Source organism: Aulostomus chinensis, chromosome 12 (genome assembly GCF_037954235.1).
Source record: "Aulostomus chinensis isolate RoL2024-O1b breed Wild chromosome 12, RoL_Achi_v1.0, whole genome shotgun sequence".
Lineage (NCBI taxonomy): Eukaryota > Metazoa > Chordata > Actinopteri > Syngnathiformes > Aulostomidae > Aulostomus > Aulostomus chinensis.
Genome location: NC_141331.1, coordinates 19562541 through 19588714, shown reverse-complemented (window position 1 = coordinate 19588714; position 26174 = coordinate 19562541). Strand labels below are relative to the sequence as shown.

At 42.2% G+C, this 26174-nt stretch overlaps 2 protein-coding genes and 1 long non-coding RNA gene across 8 annotated transcripts in view; 1 reads left to right on the top strand and 2 right to left on the bottom strand.

Annotated features, from left to right (window-relative positions):
- The window catches only part of itgb5 (integrin, beta 5), a 50744-nt gene extending 34203 nt beyond the window's left edge, over window positions 1–16541 (bottom strand). Inside the window, exons 1-9 of the mRNA XM_086220754.1 lie at window positions 15684–16541; window positions 15060–15145; window positions 14721–14928; window positions 14395–14644; window positions 13578–13746; window positions 12109–12270; window positions 10057–10152; window positions 9866–9955; window positions 5873–6007 (exon numbers count right to left, since the gene is read on the bottom strand). Of these exons, the coding sequence (XP_086076880.1) occupies window positions 5873–6007; window positions 9866–9955; window positions 10057–10152; window positions 12109–12270; window positions 13578–13746; window positions 14395–14644; window positions 14721–14928; window positions 15060–15145; window positions 15684–15762 (1275 nt within the window). The 5' untranslated portion in view covers window positions 15763–16541. The remainder of the gene's footprint in view (window positions 1–5872; window positions 6008–9865; window positions 9956–10056; window positions 10153–12108; window positions 12271–13577; window positions 13747–14394; window positions 14645–14720; window positions 14929–15059; window positions 15146–15683) is intronic.
- LOC147252429 (uncharacterized) lies at window positions 3018–4300 on the top strand. Its single transcript, XR_015118757.1, has 3 exons — window positions 3018–3220; window positions 3809–3916; window positions 4160–4300. It is a non-coding gene; the product is annotated as an uncharacterized LOC147252429 (long non-coding RNA).
- Window positions 16542–16775: 234 nt separating the features above from the next.
- rbm44 (RNA binding motif protein 44) lies at window positions 16776–24529 on the bottom strand. Of its 6 annotated transcripts, XM_086221311.1 has the most exons (20): window positions 24253–24367; window positions 24012–24037; window positions 23683–23818; window positions 23423–23450; window positions 23246–23352; window positions 22384–22458; window positions 22243–22297; window positions 22114–22145; window positions 21906–21988; window positions 21532–21737; window positions 20573–21092; window positions 20440–20498; window positions 20159–20323; window positions 19573–19732; window positions 19456–19490; window positions 19304–19376; window positions 19064–19196; window positions 18893–18997; window positions 18733–18800; window positions 16777–17989 (listed from the first exon to the last, which is right to left on the bottom strand). In XM_086221311.1, exons 2-20 carry the CDS (start codon window positions 24024–24026, stop codon window positions 17705–17707), a joined length of 2340 nt encoding a protein of 779 aa, XP_086077437.1. In that variant the 5' UTR covers window positions 24027–24037; window positions 24253–24367; the 3' UTR covers window positions 16777–17704. The 6 variants fall into 6 exon arrangements, with proteins under 6 accessions (XP_086077435.1, XP_086077437.1, XP_086077438.1 ...); XM_086221309.1 differs by lacking the exons at window positions 24012–24037; window positions 24253–24367 and adding an exon at window positions 24404–24529 and having other exon boundaries at window positions 16776–17989; XM_086221310.1 differs by lacking the exon at window positions 24253–24367 and having other exon boundaries at window positions 16778–17989; window positions 24012–24157.
- Between the last annotated feature and the right edge of the window lie 1645 nt (window positions 24530–26174).

Here is a 26174-nt window from a genome sequence, read left to right as displayed (position 1 = left end):
GAAAGAAAGAAAGAAAGAAAGAAAGAAAGAAAGAAAGAAAGAAAGAAAGCAGTATAGAAATAACCTTCCTCAATTCCTCATTTTTATATTTTTCCTTATTTTGTGTAATTGTTTACTTTTTTCCTGAATGCTTACTTATTTATTAGGTTTCTGATGCTCTATTTTTGTTGATTCCTTTGAAATGTCCTGGTGGTGGGACTAATAACGGAATCATGTTGGCTTTATGGTTTTACTCAAGAAAATATGGTGCAGGGTGAAAATCACCAGAATTTAATTTATGTATTTGGGTCAATATAATCAATAAGGGCCCAAATTTGATTTGTTCCACTATTGATCGAGAACACCAGGACACCAAACAGCTGCACTTTTTCATGATACTAGGGGACAGTTTGCCCACTAAAAGTATCTATTTTAAGTGCGACATGCTTTTTGTTAATGGCAGAGTCTAACAACATAATTGCAAGGATCCTTTATGTTGCACACCTGCACAGGTGTTGTAGAAGAGTCGCATGTATTGACACGTTGAGCGTACTCCTATCATCTCAGTGGAGCGCTTAGTTGCAACACTGAGGAACTGCTGCAAGTTAGAGTTGCAACCAATAGTTGATCAGAAAAATATGAAAAGCCAAATACTTTCATACTCAATTAACTGTTTCAGTCTTTTTTCATAAAAAATGTCAAATATTCCAGACTAATCCGTTCCAGACTAACATTTGCTGCTTTTTGTCAATTTTTGACAGAACATGAATGAAGATGTCACTTTGGGCATTTTCCTAATTTTCTTGAGATTTCACAGATGAAACACTTCATTGATTAACTGTGAAAATAACCAATAGATTAATCAACATATATAACTGAATTTGAATTATAGAGCAGGAAGTTGCAATGTCAGGGATGAATATTTTGCTTTTTCGATGTGGATGAGGTATTTAGTTGCTGCCGAGGAGAGATGGGGGAGAGGCCCATGCTGCTGCTGAGGAGTGCTGTGATCCAACACAGACAGCTGGTCCTGTACTCTCGATGCAGTCCAGTCAAATACCCAAACCATTTAAATCATACTGTTCAATCATTTGTACTCAAACACATTAGAAAATTGCTGCGCGGAATTTCAGATTTCCTCAGGGTAAAAACATTTACAATGGATTCATTTTGGGATGCTGGCATTTGTGTGTTTCCCTCTAATTCAGTTAACTGAGAAAACCCCATAGGAAAGGTTAAACAACACAACATGTAATCTAACTCAAATGCCTTCTGGTTTATATTAAAATATCTGAAAAGAAGGATGTGCAGAGTGTGAGTGGAGACTCTGCTTCATTCATATGCATGAGTCTGTTCAAATCAGTGTTACAGTGAAAAGAATGCCGGCTTAACTGCAAACACTCCAGCTGGCATTTCTTCTCCTGTCTACTTTTGTGCGAGGTCATTGACATGCAGCATCAGACTCGGTGGTGAGCACAGACAGGACGCAGCGACTGACAGCAGGGCCGTAGACGGGACCTTATCCTGACTAAAGCCCAGGAAGCTTGGCACCCGCTTGACTGTGCTGCCTGCTATCCTCCATCTCTTTTCACCACTGAGGACAAAAGACATGAGCAAGACCCATCACCCACGCTATTTAGAGAGCCCCCTTCCATTCATGGGTGCCATTCTGCCTCCATCACTCTCAACTTCTCAACTAGCAGTTCCCACCCGAACACTGTCCCAAGAAAGCTAAGCAACCAAGCGAAGAGCACACAGGGCTTGAGGGGAGGGATCCCAGCATTGCAGCAATTAGCACGTACTATTGTTCTGTTAGCAGACCTTTGCTTTGGTCATCACCAGAGACAGAAAGGCCATGGACAATACACACATCTTCACACAAACACTGGATCATTCTGAGTGTACAGATATCCACCAGGGCAACATCTAAAATGCCATCTCTAGCTAAGAAAACATCAAATAAAGAATAAAGATTGTAAAGCAGCTAACGGTTTCGTTTAGCAACAGTAGGCTAATTTTAGTTAGTACATGGCACTACCGTTGATAGACATCTAAAAATGACCCCTAGATCCCCCTGTAGAACAGGCCACATTTATATCTAGATTCCTTTGTCCTCCTGTTGTCATTCATTTTCTACAAACCATCGCAACTTGTTGCACTGCATCCATCTGCTCTGCTTTCGTCTACTTACCTCATGAGATGGTATAAGGTAGTGTACTGCTTCCTCTCGCCCCGTCATCTTTACAAGATGTTTCCTGTAGTGTACGTTCACTTTAATTATCACAAATAGACGTCTGGAGCCCACAGATGATCCACCACTGCATCACTTCTTTGAGTTCCACAATGCAGAAGGAGCCAGACATGTACTGTATATTCAGCTTGAAGCTAATGGTGTCCCATGGCCACCAACTATAAACAACTGCAAAACTACCTAAAAATATCTGTATGTAAACTCTTAACCACACAATCCCGTATAAATCCGCTTCGTCTTGATCTAGTTATATGTTCATTCATCCGCAGAGATTTGCATTACAAGTGCAACAATCTGTTGCATTCAGTTGAACTGGATGGTGCCCCTTCCTATAGTAAGTTATTAGCTTAAATCTAAGTATTTGTAGAGTAATGATCATATGGTTTGATAAGAGGATATGGGCTAAAACAGAGGATGTGCTTGAGAGTTTAAGTGATATATCACTTTAAAACTTTAATTCCTAGAATGAATAGTATCACAAAGCTGGTTGGCATCTAGTTTAATCGGCGATTTCTAGTCTCGCTATGACCAATATGGAATTGGGGCCAGATCAAGAGTGGCGCATGGAATATAAAAAGGGAATAAACATGATATCTGAGATATTTAGTTGAAATACAGCAAACAACAAAAAAGAAGCAATGGAATGTCTAAAATTGAGGTGAAATCTCCAGGTGAAGGACAAATTGAGGTGCCATGAAGGCATGTTCAGACAGAGTAAAAGTGTGTGTGGGCTTCGTTCATGTGGGCATGCTGCGACAGGTACAAGTGAGAGGATGAATGATCCAGGAAGTCTGCCTCTGAATCATATATTATTGAGGTTGAAGCCTTATCGAACACACACTGAAACACCGTAGCAGCTTGTAATCCTATTAGACAGACTTTCACAACTCGGGAAAGTTACCACTGATGGGAACCATCTTTTTCATCATCCATGTTTACAATTGGAATATTTTAAAGACAAAAGTGCGGTTGTTCTGGACGCCAGCGGGGGTGAGACTAGACGCGTTTCCCGACAATGTCTTCACTGTTGATTGATTTCAGCTGAGAAGCAAACTTTCCCTCAGGAATTAATTTCCTCTGCCGAGAGAGACGTGTGATAATAAATCTTGTGCTTCCGTCTTCGTTCATACACACGCCAAGTTCAAATACAAAATTGAGAGCTCCATACCAACATGGAGGCTGGTTCAGGAAAGGAAGACAAAGTATTTACTTTCTTACTGTGGCTACTTTCCTGTTGTCTCTGAAAAACAGTAGAGCCACACAATTTTATCACAGCAGGATTTCATAAGCCAGGAAGACGTGGCAAGAAAGGCCACACCAAGTCTGTCCTCCAGCCAATTCACAACTTTCATTCTTTGTTCATTGGGAGATAAATATTGCACCACAGCTCTGAATGATTATGTTGGGGTCAAATGACCCAAAATACATACAAGGATAAAGTTTCACATTCATCCTGGTAACCACAAATGAAGTCACTTTCACTAGAGGGTACTCAAACGCATACCTCCTCCACCACATGAGATGACATCATTAGATCCACATCGATGCCTGCATCTAATTGATTTTTCTGAAATCTAGGCTCTATCATGGAACAGAATTTCATCAAAATCCACCAAGGACTTTTTAAGTTTCCTGCCAAGAGATGGACAAATCAATGCCTGTGATCACATGACCTCCACGGTAGAGGTAAATACACCAAAACAAAAAAAATTACAGAAGGACCCGGGGTCAAAGCGCATACAGGCTAACAGCTAAATGCAGAAGGGGACATCAGTAAGAAGAATGTGAAACACATGACAAATATGTAAGGGTCTCTCAGCAGAACTGCTCAGATATCAATTATTTCAAACGTCTTGAATTAAAAGTCTCTTTGGAATTGTGTCTTTTGTGTTTACATGACACCTGACAAGGTTCAATTTTCATCACCAGGGAAGAGAGCTGAGGGAAAACTATGGTGCTTTTTTGGGTGAACGCATCCATAGAAAAATGCACAGAACAACAGAACGACATACAAGATGACAAAGAAGAGAAGGTGGAATCAAAAGGGCCGTCATTCATTTAATTGACCGGCATATTTTCCTATTTGTCTAGTAAGGGTTTCAGTCCAAAATGTCAGGTAAGGGCGGGCTCTGGTCTTGCAATGGAGAAAACAATTAGCTTTCACAACATGCAAGTCCCATGACAGGGGTCTTAAACCCTTGACACCAAACACAAGTCATTTTATTGTTGAGCTTTCTGCCATGTGAGGAAACTAAATGACTCACGTATCACCAGGTTTGCATGTGAAATGAGATGTCAAAAATTCATCATAATTTCAAAGAGTAGTTCAACTAGACATTTAAGGTGTCTGAAAATTATTCCTTTACATAGACGATGTGTCCTTTTGAGGAACACTTATGTTAAAAGTGCTTTTGTTGAGCCAGACCCAGGGCTCTGGTATGGTGCATGCTGCTATAGCCCACTCATCCTGGTAAACTGTTTTCACTGCTGCCTTCAGGGAGATGCCTCGTCAAACACTGACTTTTTTTCCCCTCTTACAACTGCACATTGCATATACAGTTTTTTTTATATTTATATTCATATTTATTTTTAAATATTTCTTAGTTAATTGTGTATTTACTCACTTTTTTTATACTGTTGTCCTTTGTTGTTTTGTAATGTGTTAGCATCCGGAGGAGGAACATTTCACATACATACATTTCACAGCAGGTTGTAGAATGTATGACGCGTATGTGACGAATAAAGCTGATTTGATGTGACTAACTGGTACAGATGTGGTTGCTGGGACAATTAACGGAATGGAGCAACAGTTAGAGTTAATGTTTACACCTGTGGTCCTTCTGTCCCAGCATGCTATATCAGTGAGTCAGCATGCACAATACCTGGACCTGACCCACCCAAATAGAGCACAGCCAGAAAAGCCCAATGAACCCACTCAGGATGCCAGTTTTGATCCAAAATAGCATCCTTGACCTGACCTAAAAGCTGTCGGCTTCACTTCTTTAAACTCAAACACAAGTGGATACTTTCCTGCCAACACATTCAAGCACAAAATCTGTAGCGAGCAACAGCGAGAATGATTTCTATTTGCCCAGAAAAAAAAAAACCCACAACAACTTCCTTCTCATACAATTGAATTTAACTCAAACCCTGGCTGCAACCGCTCAGGTCAAAATGCCATGTAATAAATGTGAGCAGGGAGAATAGTAGTATGACATATATTGTCAAGCACAAAGGCTAGGAAATATGAATTGAATAAGACATCAATTCAAACTGCTTTACACTCTGAATTCCAGCCCACGTGCCTACAATTTTACTAGAAGTGCTCTTCTGACGTTGCAGCTGTGGCAGAAAAAGTCAAGAGACAGTCAGTCTTTTGATGTGTACAGACTCTAATATTTACTCAGTTGTACTAAAATGCTCAACACTACATCCATAAAAGCTAAACAGTTATATTTTTTGAACATAAATATGCGAACTATTCATGCACATAACATGAGTATCGATCTTCTGAAAGTGGCAGAGTTTTCATGTATTTGTATCATGTGTTTTCATAATCCAGCAAAAATGGCCAAGGGGTTGCATCAAACATTTATGATAGGAGGTGAGTGTGATGGCATGTGAGTGTGCACACAGACTCACAGTGTCTCCTATTTTCAGGTCGGCACACTTCCGGAAACCTGGTAGTGGCTGTCCATCCTGGCATGTGGCGGTGAAGGACAGGCTTATGTCCTCTGGGTGGTCCCACACTGTCAGCTCCACTTTGGAACGGATGTTCTGAGGAAAGCACAGCGTTTGTAGGTAAATGTTAGCTTTGCTGCAGGAGTGCAGTGCCATTTGTGCTCTTTGACTACTTAAACTACTAACGTCTCCCACAAAGAAGTTCATTTCAGAATGAGTGCTGGCTTTTTACGATTTGAACTTTATAACTGGTTGAGGGAAAAAGTGCAAAACATGGGGTAAACTCTGAAGAGTCCATGTTAGCAAAACCACCAACACTGAGGGCATGGACGCAGGATGCATGAGTCTGAGTGTGTGTGCTATGTGTAATGACAGCTGCATCTGGCTTTGTACAACATGGGCAAACCTGATCTGCGGTGACTCCCATTTCTCACATCATTCAAGCAATTATAGTTGACACCATCTTTCTGGGAAATACACTAATTTGCCAACCTCTCCAGAGCAAGACGAGGAGATGGATTACCTTCTCTCCTCTGGGCAGCAATAGGGAGCTGAGACCCACAGAGACAGGCTGACCACCAGTTAGCTTAGCACAGTGAATGGTAATGGGTGGGAAGTGTTAGCATGCCCCATCAAAAGCCATCTAAGACACTTTTCACCAAAACGGTCTTTGCATGAATAGAACTTGGGCTGTGTTTCATAGTCACTATAAAATATATTAAAAATTGAGAGATACTGTAATTTTTTGAATGTGATATGTAGTCAGAACGACTTTCCTGACTGGATTCAGTGAGGAAAACCACAATTCAAAACTTCAGCCAACAAATTAAGACCACCAGAAAATAAACCAATACAATTAATCAAAGCCAATGAGGAGGATTCATTCTGGAGAAAGATCACGAACCTTGCTTATTTGAATGAGAACTTGCATACAAGAACCTAAAGGTTTTGGAAGCTGAGTGGGCAAGACAGCTAACATTTACCATCCACTACCATTCATTGTGCAAAGATAACTAGCAGTCAGCTGGCCTTTGTGGGTCTCAGCTCCCTACTGTATGCACAGAGGAGAGAAGTGGATCCATCTTTTTGTTAGACTTGGGGGAAGGATGGTTTATAAGAAGATTTTTTCCAAAATTGGTGTATTCCTTTAAGGCAAATCAAGATTTTACCTGTGGACATGCTTAAGATTGCTGCTCCTCAACACAACACAGCAAACAGCAGCTTTGTACTACAGTCAAAGCCAAATGAGTTGGTTACATAGCATAAGCTCACATCAAGCAAACAACCTGAGTGTGGTCGATAGAATATGGCAGCAGGAATGTTAATAAGGCCATGAGTAAAACACTTCGTTCAGGCTCCCTCCAACACACTCTGTATGTCAGATCCCTGTTTGAAACACATTTCGGTGCAGACTGAGAATACACTGCCCTGTGCCATGCCAAAACAAGATTTACTTCCTCCCGACTGAACACCCACGCAGGAAAATGTGAATTCAGTCTTCAGTTCCAAAAAGCACAGAACAACAAATAGTTTTGAAGGCAGGCAACCAGATGAACACCAGGCTCCAGCTTAGGGGCCAGGCAGACATATTAGGGAGTATAAATAAATGTTCTACATTATTTCAAAACAAACTAAACATCTGCGTTTATTAATATTAGTCATCTTGTATGTGGCGTTCAGTACACGACTAATGTTTACATCCCTGTTATCTTTATTTCTAAATCATATTGGCTTAAATGAACAAAAATTAGTTCAAACTAATGTTTTCATGAAGTAAATGTAACATTAAATAGACCATTTGTGTATATTGCTAGTGTACGGCGTCACTGTCATAAGACAAAATGTCCTAAGTTCTTCAGAACAGGGGATGAATAGCTACATTAAACCTGAACCCAAAAGCAGGGAAAAACTGGACTATATCTCTTTAGTATCGATCCATCCATGTATCCATCCATGCATTTTCTACCGCTTATCCTGTTAAGGGTCGTGGGGGGCTGGAGCCTATCCCAGCAGCCTTTGGAGGAGAGGCGGGGTTCACCCTGGACAGGTCACCAGTCCATCACAGGGCCAACACATAGAGACAGACAATCATTCACACTCACAGCCACACCTACGGTCAATTTAGAGTATCAATCAGCCTCGTCCCCTCTTGATGTCTTTGGACTGTGGGAGGAAGCTGGAGTACCAGAGAGAACCCACACAGGAACAGGGAGAACATGGAGACTCACACAGAGAGATCCTGTGCTGGAGCCAGGACTTGAACCTGGAACCTTCTTGCTGTGAGGCGACAGTGCTGACCACTGCACCACCCATCTTTTTAGTATATCTATACATATCTGTCTTTTTCTTGCAACTATGTGATGGACTTTAATTTAGTATATTTATCAATTTAACTGTAGTTTTTCCAGTCTTTCTTTAGCTTTTCTAATTCAAAGCATCATAGAATTTGACATTTGCAAAATGTATTTTACCTCTCACAGGGTTTCTTGCAGGTTTCAGCAAGTTAAATTCAAGACATTTTAAGACCACTTTCAGACCTATTTCATGGCCAACGCTATGACAAGCCTCATCACTATGTGTGCAATAGCTCGTGTGGTGCTGATGGGTGAATTTCAAATTAATAAGTTAACTATCCAGAGCACTTTTACAGTCAGGCAGTGCTTCCCACAAGCGACTGGATGTAAGATCAAACTGAATGTAGGTAATAAAGAAAACAAAGCATGAAAAGTTCTTAAAAAAAAACAAATTACTGCTTCATGATCAACCACATCCCAATCTTGAAGTAAGCCTGTTCAATTACAGAACCGAAAAAAAACCCAGATGCAATTATTTCTAAAAGGGAAAAGAAAAATTTTGCAAAAACGGCTTAATTTCTGTATAAAGATATTTTTATATATTGCTACTCATAATTTAGTAAAACACTGTCAATTTGAAGTACTGCGCAAAGGTTTTGATTTTTTTTAATGAGACTTTAAGTTATGTTTGAATTGAAAAATACGCATTTCAAAATGATCAGTAATATCTGTGTTTTTCTAAATAGACATACAATACCGATTGTTTATTATAAATTTGAGTCATGATGCTGTCTACAATGGCAAAAAAAAAATACCCAAAAAACACCGCAAAATTTAACAGAAGATAGAGGCTTTCTGACCTGGGAAGTGCAGCTTGCGTAGTTCTGCAAGACACGCAGGAGCCTGCGCATGCGAGGCTGCGCATGCGAGGCTGCGCATGCGAGGCTGCGCATGCGAGGCTGCGCATGCGAGGCTGCGCATGCGAGGCTGCTAAGTTAGCAGCCCGGACATTTCCCTCTATTACATTAAACCTTAAGAGTAAAAAGTCGTTCCTAAAGTTGTACTTTTTTTTTTTTTTACAACGCCTATCAAAAACATATTCGAAATTTTATATCAAACTTAAGAATTTTTTTTTTTTAAGTTTTCTTTTGAGGAATTGAGGAAATTGGTCATTTTTGAAAGATTTAAATAATTACTGTACATTAGCTAAAACCAAAAATAATTTATTCTTCGTTTAAGTATTGATCCTTTTTCAGTGAATTAACGGTCACGTGCATGACAAAAAAAAAAAGAATATCTATTTTGTAAAATAGAAAAAGATAAAAACACTAGTTATTTGACGTTTACTGCCTGTCGTGGTCGTTTATGCCCTCCCTGTGAGAGGTGGCTGTCAGAGAAAACCCTGAAGTGCTCCTGCCGAGTTAGCTGTCCAAACAGATCCTCACCTCTCCACCATAATGAAAAATCCAGCTCGTTTAGGCTCATTAAGTGTGTCAAATAAGTGACAAGACTTCCAAGAATTTGGTTCCTTTTTCCTCCCCCACTTCTTATCTTTACTCTCAAACTCCCTCCTTTGGCTTCTACTCACACTCCCAAACAGGAAACTCCACAATACACACATGCACACACATTGAAGGTGACACACACTTCCTTTACTCACATTGTAGGCTGTGATGATCAGCTGAATGACATTCTTTGAGTCCTGGTCCAGGATTTCAACCGTGGTTCCAGGTATCAGCGCAGTAAAATTCTTTATGACATGAAATATAAAAAGGGACACATATGGTGTTTCAGATTCACAGTAGTTGGAAAGTGCATTCATAAAATATACAAATCAAAATGGTAAAATACCTTATAAATAATGTACAACCGTTTTGTCACGGCAAAGATGAGGAAAATGTTATTTTCTGCCAGTTTCTCGCCCAGAAGTGCCAGAGAAGGATAGTCCTGTAGGGAGAGGGAAGAGAAAGAGAGAGAGAGAAGACGGAGCATTATGGTTCCATATGGTTTATGGACATCCCAGTTAGCATGCTAAGCTAACAGATGTGGAGGCTCTTGTGACCTTGTGTTTACATAGTTCTGTTGGCCTTTTGCCAGACTAAGGCCTGTTGGGGGTCCTCCTTAAGAAAAGATCTTTATCTCTTTTTGATGACAAATATAAACATTTCCTCTTCCAGACTGCAGTTCAACTGACCCACTAAATATTTGGATCAGTTGAAGTCCAAAGATCTATATTGTTTCCCATAAATAAAGAAATGGGCCTCAAGTTTGGAAAGACTGAACAAAGCAAGGCGGGAACATTGCAAAATTCACGTTTTATTAAAAGGCAAAAACATCCAATAAGAGTCAGTTATTTTACTTTTTCGGTTTTAATAGAATTTTTGGATGCATATCTTGTGTTTTCGTCAGGGTTGTGAATATATACTCTCCGTGAAATAATGCACAGGATGAGTGAGTAACTTAACTGTGTTCCCTGTTCCTTCGAAGTAATACTAATTTTTTTAAAAAAAAAGGCTGACCAATTTGAATTTATTTAAATAAATATTCAAGATTCTCCTCATTTTACTGTTTGCCTCTTAGAAGCTAAAAACTGATATCAATGGTCTTCTGAAAGCCTTCTCAGATGAAAATAAACCAGAAAATTAAATGAAAATTGTCTCCAGTAAAAGGGAGCACAGTGCCATCCACATGACACTGATCAATTTTGATAGCTATACTACTCCTCTGGCGTCTTCGGACTTACAGAGAGAGCAAAAGACTTTCTTAGTGTGTCATTACTGCATCTTATTGAATCTAAATCTTATTGCTACTGATTGGCATTATGACACATAAAAACTAAGAAAACCCCTATTTTAATGCGACACATACTCGAGAGCTGTGTTCACAAGTCTTGCGTCTATTTTGGGATTTTATTAGTTCGCCTCCAGGTGTGGAAGTGCGTATTGGTTCCTTCCTCTGCAATTACCAACAAAGGATGTTGCGATCAATAAGCACACGTTCTTACTCAAGGTGCTTGGTCACAACGTCGAAGGATTTAAAGAATGCAAGAGGACATTCCCTGTGTTAAAGACTGTTTTAGTTGACACATAGGCCTTAACATCCTCCAGTCCACTAATGTAGCCAGTAGGGACTGGAAATGCTTACAAACTTTTATAGCATCTTAAACTTTGGATACACCAGACAACTTCCACGATCCTCACAGAGTACAAAAATGTGAGTCGTTTTCACTAACTGACATGCTCCAGATTTTTCTTCAAGATAACTGAAAAGCCGGCAATTGCACATTTAATGTCTTTTAACTTCAAATGAAGCCAACAGAATGTAACAAACTCTGATGAAGTCAACTGCAAGAACTAAAGTTCTCTGTATACTGCAGCAAGCTCCCTCAATATGTGTCAGTTTGTACCACATAAAATATAAAAAAAGAGAAAAAAAAACATTTGGGTGAAGACATGGAGGCATGGATGCGGAGAGAATGAACTACCGATTGCAGAGGGAGTTGGAGGTGAGTCAATCAAATACCCTTTGGCACTGTTAAACAAAGGAGTCAAGGCAAGGCTATGTGGGCTAACGCTAGCCGCAACATGATAGAGGAGATAACATCAACACAAGCTAATGACAACTAATCTTCCACCTGTTTTCATTGCCATTTCATTGTACATTACACTAATGTGCCCAGTGTTTGAAAAAAAAAAATCAAACATGTTTGATACACTCTGATTCATGTTGGGTGGAGCCTGTTCTCTTCACACACCTGCAGGTAACCAAGTGGTGCAGATGCAATCCTGCTTAGAAATCCTGAATGAAAACTGTGTAGTGCATTTCCAGCTGTAGCTTTGCTATGAATTTCATATTCAGACCATCTCCAGCCAATAATGCAACCATGGGTATGAGCAATTTTACCATCTTAGTTGAAGCGCTGTACTCATTTCTCTCGTTGAGGTGGCACTGTCCATCGTGAGGCTGCACAAGGCCTCCCAGCCTGCCGTCCAGAGCGAGGTGGGGTACATCGTCTGTGGCAAACACCAGGAGGTGGTAAGCCTCCTTTCTCCAGCCGATCTCCTCCTGTTCACAAGGTACAGTAGGTTAGGATAGATCAAATCCAAACTTGTTACTGTTATATAAATGGCCAAACCAAAAGGTTCAAGACCAGTGATCCACACGCACATGGACTGAATGTGTAACAACAGGCTGCAGGCTCTGCAGACACCTGAAGCTGCTCGGTGACCTTCTGCATCCAAAAACTGTGACTTGTATTTCTTACTCTACTAATCTCTCTACTTCATGTCTGACACAGCATGCTGACTTTTCCATTCGCTCTTCTTTTCTAACCCCTGATGTGTCTTCTTCCCAGAAGCTGGTGATTTCAGAAGCTGCTCAACACTGGGATCCTTCGCATGAATTTATGACCTACTAATGTCAGTTTTTTTTGTAATTTCGGCATTGTCAACTTGTTTTGTGGTTGGCACGGTGGTGCAGTGGTCAGCACTGTCACCTCACAGAAAGAAGCTTCCAGGTTTGAGCCCCGGCTTGAGCGCAGGATCTCTCTGTGTGAGTCTGCATGTTCTCCCTGTTCCTGCGTGGGTTCTCTGGTACTCCAGCTTCCTCCCACAGTCCAAAGACATCAAGAGGGGACGAGGCTGATTGATACTTAGTCCTTGTCACAGCTACTGCATGTCTGTCTGTCCTGGCAGAAGGATTCCTCCTCTCTGAACCCTGAAGGAAGTTTTGCCTCACCACAATTGAGGATCTGAGGACAGGGGATGTTGCATTGGCTACACATTCTAAAGCCCCTCGTGGTCATTCGTGATTTGGGCTTTAGAAATAAAATGTTATTAATATGAGTGAATAGGAGACAAAGGGCAGCAGCACAGTGCTGTGAATCCACAAACATGTCTTCCTACTCAGTTATGAGTCATCAAAGTGCAAACACAGCACGACTACTTTTCAGATTGTAAACCCACGTCTAATGTTGACCTGATTCACTGAGAGTAAAATTAGAATAGCCTGGATGAGTCTGGCCCTCGGACGGCCCCCAGTCTAGCCTCTTAACCAGTGAGTGTCTGAAATAGTGCAGCTCCACTAAATTACAAGGCAGAAGCCACTTGGAGGGAGTCACTCTCTTCCTGTAAGAAACAATTAAATTGGCAGAGGGAAATGGAGACATGACGGGAGTGCAAGGACGAGTTGCTCGCAGGCCAGCTTCACCAGACTGCACTTCCTGTCCGTCCCCCCTGCTGCCTTTAATTAACCAGCAAATAGGCCAGGCATTTGTCATAGGTGCATCTCTGTAGTTACACCGCAGCGTTTGCCTCCCTCTCAACTACATGCAATAGAGAATCAAAGAAATTAGACTAATGAGAGCTTGTCACCTTGCAAACTGCAGCCTGCAGGATGGCATCAAATCCGCCCTCTGGCGCATCCCGGTTGCGAGATACCATCTGCTTCTGCACTTCCTCGTTGAAGCGGTCCACTTTGTCTGTCAGTGAGAGGATGTGGCGGAAACCAAAAGAGGGAACACAGTTGGGGAACGGCTTGTATCTGTGCAGCAAGACAGAGATGAGATCCAGTTGAATGCAGCAGAAATGGTTGTTTCATCTGCATGATTAATTCACAAAGATATAACGCTGGCTTGACTTAGACAGCAAATGAAACCCAATTGGGCAGCATTTTGCAAAATCTAATTTTCAAGAACCTCTTGATCTCAATCTCAGCCGCTCTCATGAGCAGAGCCAGAGGTGAACTAGGCTGCTCTGAGGTCAAAGTGATGCCATCTATCCCTTTATCCTGCTGTGCTCCCTTGTGTGTGACTAATACACACGCAGACACACAGCTCAGGTCGTAACCTAGATGTGAAGTGATGCGCACTGACGGGCAGTGAGTCAGTGCAGCGCAATCTCACCTCCGGGGCAAACATTGTGTGCCACAGCTTTTTAGCTTCCATCTATTCTGCTCTCTTCCAGTTCGATCATATCAACACGGCTGAGGAGCGTGGGAGGAGAGGGCCATTTTGAAAACAGCTTATCCACTCAGCTTTATCAAATATGGAAACACTCTGAATATCTAACGATGCATAATTCACCAATGTGTAAAAATAGTTTCTTTTTATCTACTGTGCATGTTTTAGGGTTATAAACCTCTATCCATTCCTCTGTCAACAAGACTCAAGCTCTAAAAGCCTCCACCCACCCATTGCATGGATTCTCCTGATACTTGGGTGCTGTGTAGGAGAAAGGTGACATGTTTTTGTCCACAAAGGAACCGAAGCCCAGCCTGAAGTTGCTAGTGAGCTTGCCCATCTCTTGGGCCAGCTTGGTGCCCAGATTTCGGATGGTGTCTAGATCATCTTTCATGGAAAGAGAAAGGTCCATCAAATAGTAGAGATCCACCGGATAGTCTTCTACCTGCCGCACCTGCAGCCCGAACCACGTCTGGTCACCTGGACGGCCAGTGGAAGGAACTGGTTAGCTGGTTTCATCAAATAAGCGAGGCAGGATATTGCAGCAGCTGCCTACCTGGTCGCAGACTGAGAGAGATCCTCTGAGGCATTATCTGGACCACATCATATTGGGTCGACCCAGACCCTTTAGAACTCAGGGGCATGTTCTGCAGGATGGAGATGCTGCTGGTTGGGTATTCAATGGAACGTGGATCGCAGCCCCTCTTGAGCAGGTTGTGATTAAAATCGCACCGAAACAACAGCGTGCCACCTCTCCCAAAGTCCTGTGTAAAAAACTTGTATTAATTTGTAACTCAAGGAAGAGGAAGCTGTACTGATACTCTACATGTGGACCCCCTTTCTCTTACAGGACTTGATTATCACTCCTGATTATAATGTGACGGAGGGGCTGTACCTCTTGTGCGCACCAGGCGCAACTTGGGTGAATTAGGAGGCATTCTTCACAGGATGTAGCGCTGCCACCCATGCACACATTCAGACCTGAGGGGAGCATGGTGGAAACAATATAAGAGTGAGAGAGTCTAGAACTAACATGATAATACCAGAAGCTCATGTGCACAGCAGTCCTATACAGATTCCCGTTAAGAAACGGATTGTTTTAGTGTTGATGCTGGAGAGTTTCTGACTCACCTCTGTGGTGATGTTTGCTTGTTTGACAGGGTTGTGTAATATTTACAGATCATTTAACCATGTGCCATGAGAATAAAACATTGAAAATCCACACATTTAAACACATGTAGTCTTCATTGACTTGGTCACTCACTATAGGTTGAGTTATTCGCACACCACGATGTTGGGCGACAACGCTTGGATTAATGGTCAGTCAACAACCAAATGCGTCTTGTTTACCTCTCCTCCGTGTGGCAACGGATTACAGCTCAAGCTCCAAACACATATATAAGTATATATAGGTATTAAGTATGTACATATGCTATTATGTATTATAATAATAGCTGGCTGATGCTGATCCAACAACAGGCTGATTGCAGATACAGCAGGACACCCGTCTTTGTCCTACCTTTGGCAGTGTGCAGGAATGCTTCCAGAAGCATGCAGCTCACAGCCGCTCTCCACATCCACGTCCCCGGGCTCCACATGTTGTCCCTCGGCGTGTTTATCAACACTTTTGTAGTTCTGTTCCTGGCTCACAGACTTACCGTCAGTCCTCTCATTGGATTTAGTCCATCCGATCAGCGCAAACCAGTAGCGGGTGTTAGACCATCACCGCTCCAGTGAGGTGCTTTGTTTGACACTCAGGAGCAAGTTGCCATTGTTTTCACGCCCCGCACCGTCCTGTTGATCCGACCGCTGGGTCTCCGGGTTCATACGCGCCTGCAGCTCTCCACGTCTCGACTACTGCACCCATGAGTGACAGCGACGCCAGAGCTTGTCCGTCCTCTTCATGTCGGTCTGACTCGACTAAAACCGGAGCTGGGTCGGACGGGACCTTGCGACAACAACCAGCAACAAATAAATAAATCCACTAATGTCCTTCTGCACATATGAGCATCGCTCGCTTGTTGAATTCGTCCTGGAGGTTCCAGTCCCAGCAGGAGTCTCCGCCCTTTCCAAACGCCAGTGTTGATGTTAACTCTTTCCTTGCTCTGTTGGCACCCAAACACGACCCTGCCTGGTGGAACTGCTGACACCTACCGGGGACAACACCTCTGCTGCTGCGGTTACGTCGGGACTAAGGCAGCAATTTGTCACTCAAAATTGACCCAAACCCTGTTTCAAGACTTTAGTTTAATGTAGCAGACGTCAGTGAAGCAGACTCGTCCGACGCCATCTTTAACCTCGCTTTAAATCGAATATATCCGATAGCGTAATTTCCATTCGCCTCCGTTGCTGCTGGTGGCAGGAGTCAAGTGTGACGTGTCTCAGCAGGGTAAACACAGGTGTGCTTGATCCAATGAGGCAAGAAGTACCTCGTTTCAATAAAGGAGCTATTCTTTCAATATAGTGCGTCCAATGTTGATATGAACATTTTAATGCCAAATACACTGTTTACATCGTTTCAGCGTTTATATTTTTAAAAAGTTTACATTTTCCAAGTTACATGACGCAGGGATTTCTAAACAGTATAATATAGTGCTACAGATAAAGTATATGCATGTAATTTTAATGTGTCCATAGCGGGGACTTGGGGCCACCTAAATGGAACAGGGCCTGTTTACAGATGTGTTTTAACAGGCCAACCCAGAAGTTAGCAGCACCATGGGCTCCCTTGACCCACAGCCAAAGGGATTTGGGCTTATTGCAGAGAATAAGCCATGTGGCAAACAAAAGCTTAGGAGCCTTACACGTTATACTCAGCAAGATAATCTGCATAAATTAACACCACTATTTTCCAAGTGTCAATACAACCGTGGAGGTTTCAAATTTAATGGACCAACCAAAACCCATTCCAAAAAAATCCTCTGACTTCCAGGTGAGGGAACCAGATATCCAAATATGCTTACTTTCTTCTGGGTTTTAGGACTCTGGTCTACCTTAATAGAAAAGAGCCATAATTAATGTTAATGATCACACCTGTTTACTCAGAAATATGATTTGTATGGCTTTTGAAGGTAGGGGTGGGGCTAATTAATACATGCGTCAATCACAGCTGTTGGCTCAACCACTGTGAGGGGTCCACCTGAGGCGCCACTGAAGATAAGAAAAACATTTGCATATACCTCATTTTAATTGAGACAACAAAAATACAATCCAATACAAATAAAGCTGCTGCACATTACACTACTGTGCTGACCATCTATTCACAGAAACTGGCAGAACTTTTGAAGGCTAAAAAAACAAAACAAAAACCCTTCACTCAACAGCACTCAACACAATCTGATCCTAATAAACACAAATCATTATGGTAAACAATGCTTTCAGTGACCTGCCATGGTTTACATTCAGTTCCCTTCAGATTCTGATTGCCTGCGTCATCTCTGGAACAATTACAGAGGTGTTAACAACACTTTAGGGATTGAAATGCTGTTCTAACATAACTTCAAACAAATCACTGACAACAACAAAAGTCTATTTGTTTCTTTACAACTGTGTTGTGTTCGCTGGCCTAGTCAGAATGTCAGACATCATCTGCCTGATGGTCCTGAGGGGTAGGCCACTGAGGACATCCTGGTGTTTGGCCCTCAACTCAATCAGGGCATCCAAAATCCTGGGCCTCCCTACATCAGGGTGGAGCTCCGCCAGCTCTGACATTAGGGTGTCGAAGCTGCCCATGGTGCCGTAGTGTTGGGGGACACAAGTTCCCTTAGCAGTGGGAGTGATGCAGACAACCTTCCTGGTCTTGGCACTAGAGACAAGTGGTGGAGTCTGGGGAGAGGAGGGACAGATTTTTATTCACAATGTACAGTTAAACATTAACTCTTTCTATCGACAGAGCAATTCTGTCTGATGGGAGCAGTTTTTAACTAGATTGATGTAGAAAACTTAAACTGGCTTCTTCAGCTGAAATGCCAGAATTTCTAGAAATTCCAATCTTTTCCCTTTATTATGGAGAAACTCTTCCTCATAGTGTCACCCTTCTGTCAGTGGTGCCAGAGTCCTGTGAGTCCTCAGCCTCAAGCTTGGCTCACTGCTGAGGCTCTTCTGATGTGCTCCACATGTAAAGCGTGGCCCTGCATGCAGCAGCCATTCAGCTCTGTCACAGGGCTGATAGCTGGCTGCTCACCACGACTATCAACACTTTACAGAGCCTGTGGCACAAACATTTATTATACTGACAGTCTGGTCGCTTTATATGAGAACTGTTGTGGCGTTTAATGCTCTCAGTCAGCACAACAGCAGCTCACCTAAATCCTTCTTAAAGGAAAAGATGCAGGCTTCTGAGGGTTAGTATTTCTCAAACCACAGTGTGACGTCACTCTAGTAAACAAAGTTGGTTTTAAAATCTGTACTGCCCTCTGCTGGCTACAGTGGAACATACATGATATGAACCAAAACTACTCAAGGGAGAGTTTCTTTGTCAGAGTTTATTAAGATGTGTCTAGAAATAGTTCACCTGTTCTCAAAAGGCCCTACTTTAAGCACAAAGAAGCAGAAATGTTAAGACTAACCTCCGTCACATTACCGGGAAGGTCGGACCCACAGAGCAGTGAGCCTTTGGGCTCCTCGCAGGTGGATTCTATAATTACCACAAATTCACCAGAAAATATATAAACGGAAATAAATTCAGTTTGTGTACATTTTTCAGCTACATGCACTGATATTTCTTACCTTTTGACTGCTCTCTCATCTCAGCAGCCACTCCAGCTGCTGCAGGATCAAGGTCCTCCTCTGCGTCATACCATACCTCATTCATGTTTGAGTCTTTGAACGAACCTGCAGCACAAAACAATGATTCAACTAACCAGGGTTGTTACAAATGTGAGAGGGGCTCATACTTACTCGTCTGTATTTTCTCTGGCTGGTATGTTTTATAGATGGCACCTCTTTCCTGGGGGACAAGAGCGACAGCTTGCCTTGTTTTGCTGCCATCCTTTCGGACCTGGCTAGTCAGGCCTTCCTTTTTCAGTGACTGCTAGGAAAGACAAGAAACAAAAACTGTTTTAAGATCTATGTAGACAAAAAAACTTAAATAGGGATTTGATTTGGAGCACTAAAGAGCAGCTAAGAGTGTTCACATACCCTGGTGTTTTGACCATCCAAACATCCAGTTCCTTCACCTGATGTTTTACTTTTCAGTGACTGCTGAGAGGTCCTGCACACCCAAAAAATTATGTTATGAGTTTCTGCAATTTGAAAAGGTGCGTTCAACTTTAGTGCTCATACTCATTTACCTAGAGGGCACATTTTCCAGCATGTCACCAACGATCTGATCAGAGACAAAAGACCATTATTTTCAGATCTAGTGTTGTAATTGATAAAACCACCAGTAGGAAGTATTTCCACATTACAGGGCTGTAAGTTGAGGCAGAGATGATTTTATTGGGGTCAACAGCTAAAGGCTTCAGGTCTTCTAGAGGAACCCCAGCTAGAATCTCATTTCTCTTGTGATTGTAGTCGGACTCCAGTTTTTGAAGAACAGCCACAAGGTTTGCTGGAGGATCCTTTGGCCTATGGTGAGAGAAGAAAAATCGTGGTGAACGTAAACAACTGTTTGTTGTTTGCATCACTCTACCTTTCTGTACAGTAGTACTTGTTTTCATTTTAAAAAAGCATTGAAAACTAAACACAATCTCTGTCAAGGTACTCAGAATTAATCTGTCCATACCAACACGCCTCATAACACACGCACATTTGCATACACTGAGCATGCGCGCTGGAGTAAACAGGACACAGACTGTCTACTCTGATTGTCTCTCTCTCTTCCTGGTGAATGACTACTGATAGACAAGGAAGATCTTTTTTTTTCCCTGTTAATAGTCATGCTTTGAGAATGACAGAATGGTGTGGATGCAAGGTACAAAGGCAGCAAAAATTCCTCAAAAAAATCTAAAATGAAAATGTATCAATGTTGAGTTTGTACATCTAAAATCCTACCAGTAGGTTTCAACGTCTCCAAGAAGTATGGCTCCTTCAGCAAAGGTGTGGTGGAGCCTCCAGCAGTGCTGGCGCCACACGTTGTACTGCAGGGCCAGAACCCACAGCTCTGCTTGCTGAGCACGGCGAGCACAGTCACATTCCTTTCTCAATTTGCAACCAGCTCTGGACCAAAAGATAATTAGTATGATTCATAATAAAAATGCTGTCAAAGTATTAATCATAAAGCTTTGGGTGATCATTTGAACTACCATTCTACCAGTCTTGAGTCAGTATGTTACCTTTTCATTGTCTCCTTTCCATCTCTCAGTTCCTGAGCTGTTTTGAGTTTGATAAATTCCTGAAATGTTATTAAAGAATTTGTTTAAGTTATTGCTAATCCAGCTACAGGCAACTCTTAGGTTCCAACTTTACCTCAGTCAGATAGTCCAGATCAGCCATGTGGACCTCAGTAATGATGTGCTTGTCAGCTGTCGCTGGATCCTCAGTTTGAGTGAAAGCTGACATTCTCTCAGTCAGCTCAGTGCTGGTCATAGCATCACAGGTGGGAGCAGGACGACTTGTGGAGGTGGTGATTATGGGTGCTCCGCTATTCCTGGTGGCTGAATATGAGTGACCCACACTGGCATGCGCCTTCTGGCCATCTTTGGCAAGGCAGATGATGCTCTTATCGTCAGCCATAATGCTATGGAAGCTGTCTCCCTCACCATCAACGCTCAACTCAGCCTGACCTCCATCCATCAAGTACTCACTATCATGGCTGTTGTTTGAGGGAGTGTCTTCAACCCCTGGGACAAACATTAGAGAGTCTTCCTCATCTTGTTTCATGGGCGGAATAATGCTCTTGTCATCGTAGCACGTTCCAGCCACACTGATCCCATCCAAGACGTAGTACTCAGACTGAGGCTCTTTTCCAACAGTTGGCCATTCTGACCTGAAACATAAAGGAAAATGAGAGACACTGGCATCACAAATATACATTTATTTGTACAGTAAATCAAAATATATTACAAGTGAAGGAGAGAGGCTGCCCTACGGGGTTAAAGTCAGAGGAAAAATATTTTGAAATCAATTTTAGCTTTGGAGTATTTTTTCTCTTCCAAAATGTGTCAATACCACACCATACTTAATGTCTAATTGTGATTTAACAAACTGTTGCAATTTTGTTTCAATTTTAATTTGTCACCAGTAGTTTAGGTTACAGGAACAATGCTGCAAGTATAAGCCTGCCACTGTGTGACTATTATCTTTCTCTGGCTACACAAGACAATTTCACCAGTCGACAATTCCAATTTGACATGACACGACGAATCTTAATTTATGAGATTTGTTCTATCAAACCCTTCTTTGAGAATTATATTGTGCATACTCACTGTAACAGACTGATTTCAGGAAAAGGGAAGTCAGACGTTTGGCCTTGTGCCTCTGAGATCTGGCTCCTGCACTCATGTTGTCCCGTCCATCTGCACGAGTCCAGCTGCCTGTCCGAGGAGAAGCTCCTCAGTACCGCTGGATCCTTGCACATGGCGACACTGCTGCTGCTGCGGGCCATGTATGTTCCTGGCTCCTCTTCCCTTAGCTGAGGGAGCAGAGAAGCTTTTAAATAAAATCTAACGTTTTACATCCATTTGCCAACTGAATATAAACACTAGAGCATATTCACCACATGGAAATATACATAAACCTGCCCTATGGTAGTATTAATCTTAGCTGTTGAGTTCCTACACAGAGAAGACTGTATTCTTACTTCCTGCGCCCTCTGATGAGGGCTTGGCACCTTGGTAACAAGTGTGTTGATGGCTTTTTGGAAGCCATCCTCCCGGTGGATTTCTTGCAAAAGGAACACATGAACAGAAATTTAAATTGCAGTTTTTCTAGTTTGAAAACTGTGAGCTTTTGCATAAAAATGGTGCCAATCAACGGCACCAACGGCAATGTTTAAATTTGCATATTACCATAAGTCCTACTTGCTGCTGGTGCAGTAGATCTGGAAACAAAACATTTTCAAAATGGATCAATCTTTAGGATGAAGTTTTAGAATGCGGCGTGCATCATCAATTGGCTGCATTTATTGCGAGACATACCTGTGCATGTTGGAAGTCGCGGTCCACTGAGCTGGACAGTTACCGTCAGCATTATCTGCATTGAATGTAAATAAATCATTTGGGGTTTTTTTTCCCCCCTCAAATTGCAAAGTAGATAATATAACAGCTTGAGAGACTTACACTTTATATGAACATGATGCTTAGTCAGTTTTAGGGCAGGATGTCTTTGCAGAAACTGGTGAAAACCTCCTTCATCTGTGAGAAAAAAAAACAGCTTAAATGTATTTGCTTGATAATCTCATGTACCTCTGTTTTTATTATCCTTTGTTTCTTTGATTTTAATATCTGTATTGCATCATTTGTACGCCCTTATTCCCAATCAATTGTATCAAGGCAGCATTTGAATAGTCTCTCCATCATCTACGGAGAGAAGTGATGTTGTTCTGTTAATGTTTCGTGCTTCTTTCTGTTATTCAAACTCACTGCTGACTGAACGACGTTAGAACATGTCACCGCTTGTATGTGAACGACTTGAATTTGTGGCTGAGACTAGGAAGCCCTCAGAAGTAACTGTTGGAAGCAACAAGCTTTCAGTCCTCAATATACATTGATGATGGTTGTCATCCGATTGCTCATCATTGTGTGTACTAAATGGGAAGCACTTGAGGCCAGCTGCAAGCTACAGCCTTTCCTATCATGTTTTATAAGTGTCAGTGCTGATAAATACCCGGGTCTACAACAGCGTGATTCAACCCCACAGCGGATGCCAGTTAAGCTGTTGCCACTGCAGAGAAAAAGACAGAGGCTAGCATTTTTTTGTTTTTGGCCATTGAGAAAGGGCCCTCATATTCATCCTCAGGTTGCCCTCTTCATCGAGCTCTATGCCTGCTGCTGTTGCACAGTTTGACTGTTAAATCATTAAAATACCTCTATGCAACCCCCGTATTTGTCAGTACACATACACATGAAATTTGGCTCCACTTCAACATGCATTTTACATTAAACCCACATCAGCATTTTGATTATATGAACGACGACAGACCTTGTATGATCTTTCTGTCCTCCGGAGACAAACAGAGATACCAACCCAGCAGCTTGGGGTCAGTTAAGGAGAGGTAGCCGTGATCATCCACCAAATTAAACACAGACCTGGAGGACGCAGACCAGGTGAGCAGGTCAAAGATGTTAGTGGCGCTGTCAACACAGTGTGACCACTTACCTTTCCAGGAGGAATTGTCTTTTATCCTCTGTGAATGAAGACACCACAGTGACATGAGTGAATGAAAACACTGGTTGACTCCTGGGATGAATGAGTTCGAAACTACCTTCAATTCACAGGTGGTGACAACTATCTCTTTAGCCAAAATCCACAATCATTTCGTCGTAGCAAACAATGTCAAAGTTCGTTAATAATAAAAGGTTTAAGGAGATTTAATTCGAATGAACTGATTCATTTTGGTGCTACGACTCTTGACTTACTTGGATGTGGTATTTCAATCACAGCATTGTAGATATACGGTATGACCGTAGGACTAGTGCGAACACCCTGGTGGTAGACTCTCCCGGTCATGGGACAAGTCAGGGGAAAGATGAATGGAAAGCACGGCCACACCGTCTGAAAAGTCGCCGCGGGTCCAAAGGACGACATAAAAAAAAGAAGAATGACGTCAGCAACGAACTTACGGCAAGGCATGTAAAAAAAAAAAAAAAAAAGCGCGTTAACTAGCATTAGCTTCGTCACACACATTTGACAACAATGACAAAACTAACACGAATACTTCTACCGAAATGGAATAAACTTGTGTTACCTGTTGTGTTGTCATCTTCACTGTGTCTAAGTACATGCGAGGAAATACAGGAAAAAACCGGCAGAAGTTTATATTTCAGTCCTAGCCATTGATAGGCGCAGCGTTAACGAGCTAATTGCTGCTAATGGGAGTAGCGTATGGGGCATGCTGAATTTAAAGGGTCTGAAGACACACAAGGACAAACCTACAATGCAGCAATAATGATAAAATACAGTTTACAGTAATAGCATCTAATAGCTACCTCTGCACACTCCAGCATAATACAAGGAAAAGTATTAATGCATTGCTTTTACAAATACAATGCTGGTATGAATGCAATACTAAATCAGAATCAGAATACTTCACTCTTCCCCAACAGTGCTCCACTCAACAACAACAAACAGGTGCTAGACCTCAGACTGATACTCTGATGGTATCAGTTTCCCATATAAGAGCTGTGTTCTTTGCAAGCTGAAGTCAAGGAGGATGACCACAATCTTCATGGACTACATCACTACAAAGTCTAACCAACCACTGATAATATGACAGTGGAGTTGGATTTTCATCTCTTCATCCATTGACATGTTAAGAGGAGCATTCCTCTGAAACTGATGTCCATTTTAACATGAAAACTGAAGAGCACACTTACAAATACACTTTATTTGAATTAACTGGTCACAAATTGGGAATGTAAAAGGTTAATATGGAGAACTATGTAGTTTTTATGAGCAGCTGGTGATACAAAGGTACTCAGGGTGTGAAAGAAGTACATTCTGCTCAGCACAAGTTGGGGTGGAAATCTTTAAGCACGTCATGATTTGTTTGTGGAGGCCATAATTTGCCTAGAGAAAAATAATGCTGATTATGTCATTGATGCAACGCAGGCAGCATGGTGGCGCAGTGGTTATGACTGTTGCCTCACAGCAAGAAGCATTTGTCCGGGAAGGGCAAGCCAGCCTCACTACCATAAGAGCTGACTCTGGGCAGTTGGGCAGAGCACGGGACTGGAAGCTGCTGGCAGACCTGAACAAGAAACTCTACTTCCCAACTGAGATCCCATCCACCAACCTGCGACCAGACCTCGTTCTATGGTCACCCTCGCTCAAGCTCGTTTACATTATAGAGCTCACGGTGCCCTGGGAGAGTGAAGTGGAGGAGGCCTATGAGTGGAAGAAGCTGAGGTATGCTGAACTCGCTGCAGATGCTCAACAACAAGGCTGGAAAGTGGCGGTACGCCCAGTGTAAGTAGGCTGCAGAGGATTCGTAGCCACCTCAACATCCAGGCTACACAAGGAGATGGGAGTGCGAGGGAAGGCCCACAGGCAGGCAGTCAAGGACCTCTCCAGGGCTGCTGAGAAGGGAAGCCAGTGGCTGTGGATGAAAAGAAAGGATCCGACCTGGGCCTTCAAGTGAGCTGATTGCATCTAGGGAGTGAACCTGGGACGCTGGGATTCACTGCTGAACCCTCTGGAGGTGTCGTGGGATAATCAGCGAAACATCCATGAAGGAGGGCACCCACTCGAAAACACGAAGGATGCCATCACTCATTTGAACTCCACAAAGTCTCATCGGTGCCTTAGGTGCGTATCTATCGAGGGATATCAACATCTAGTCCTACACAACAGATCTAATGTTTTATGTTCAACCCCATATACTATAAAAAAATCTGTGTTATCATAGTTTTTCAATATCTTTTTCAAAGCTGGTACCTCAAACGTTGGTCTACGCTTTCGGGTAATGTTCAAGGATTCTGCTGTTATTTTTTCCGGTCAGCCACCTGGAACAAAGTTACCTATGTTTACATAAAAATGTTTCAGATTCAAAGAATTGAGTACATTTTTGTGCCACCAGAGTATTTCCTTATCTCAATCCAGTACATTTTACTTTGTACACTTGAACTCAGATCAGCACATCATTTTTCTAGATGTGAAAACTCTCCCACACTGCACCCACGATTTAGAGGGAGAAACAAGACAAGCCTTTAATGCTTTAACAGCATTTTGTCCAGAAAATAGATACTTCTGTATCTCACAAGGTTGGACCACTCCAATGAAATTGATAAATACATATTAATTGTGTGGCTGTTTATGTATCACAATCACTGACGATAATGAGAAGCTGAAGTGTTGTCATGACAGCTGCCAACAGGTTTGAGATAAGTGGGAAAGCTCTTGAATTAATTGA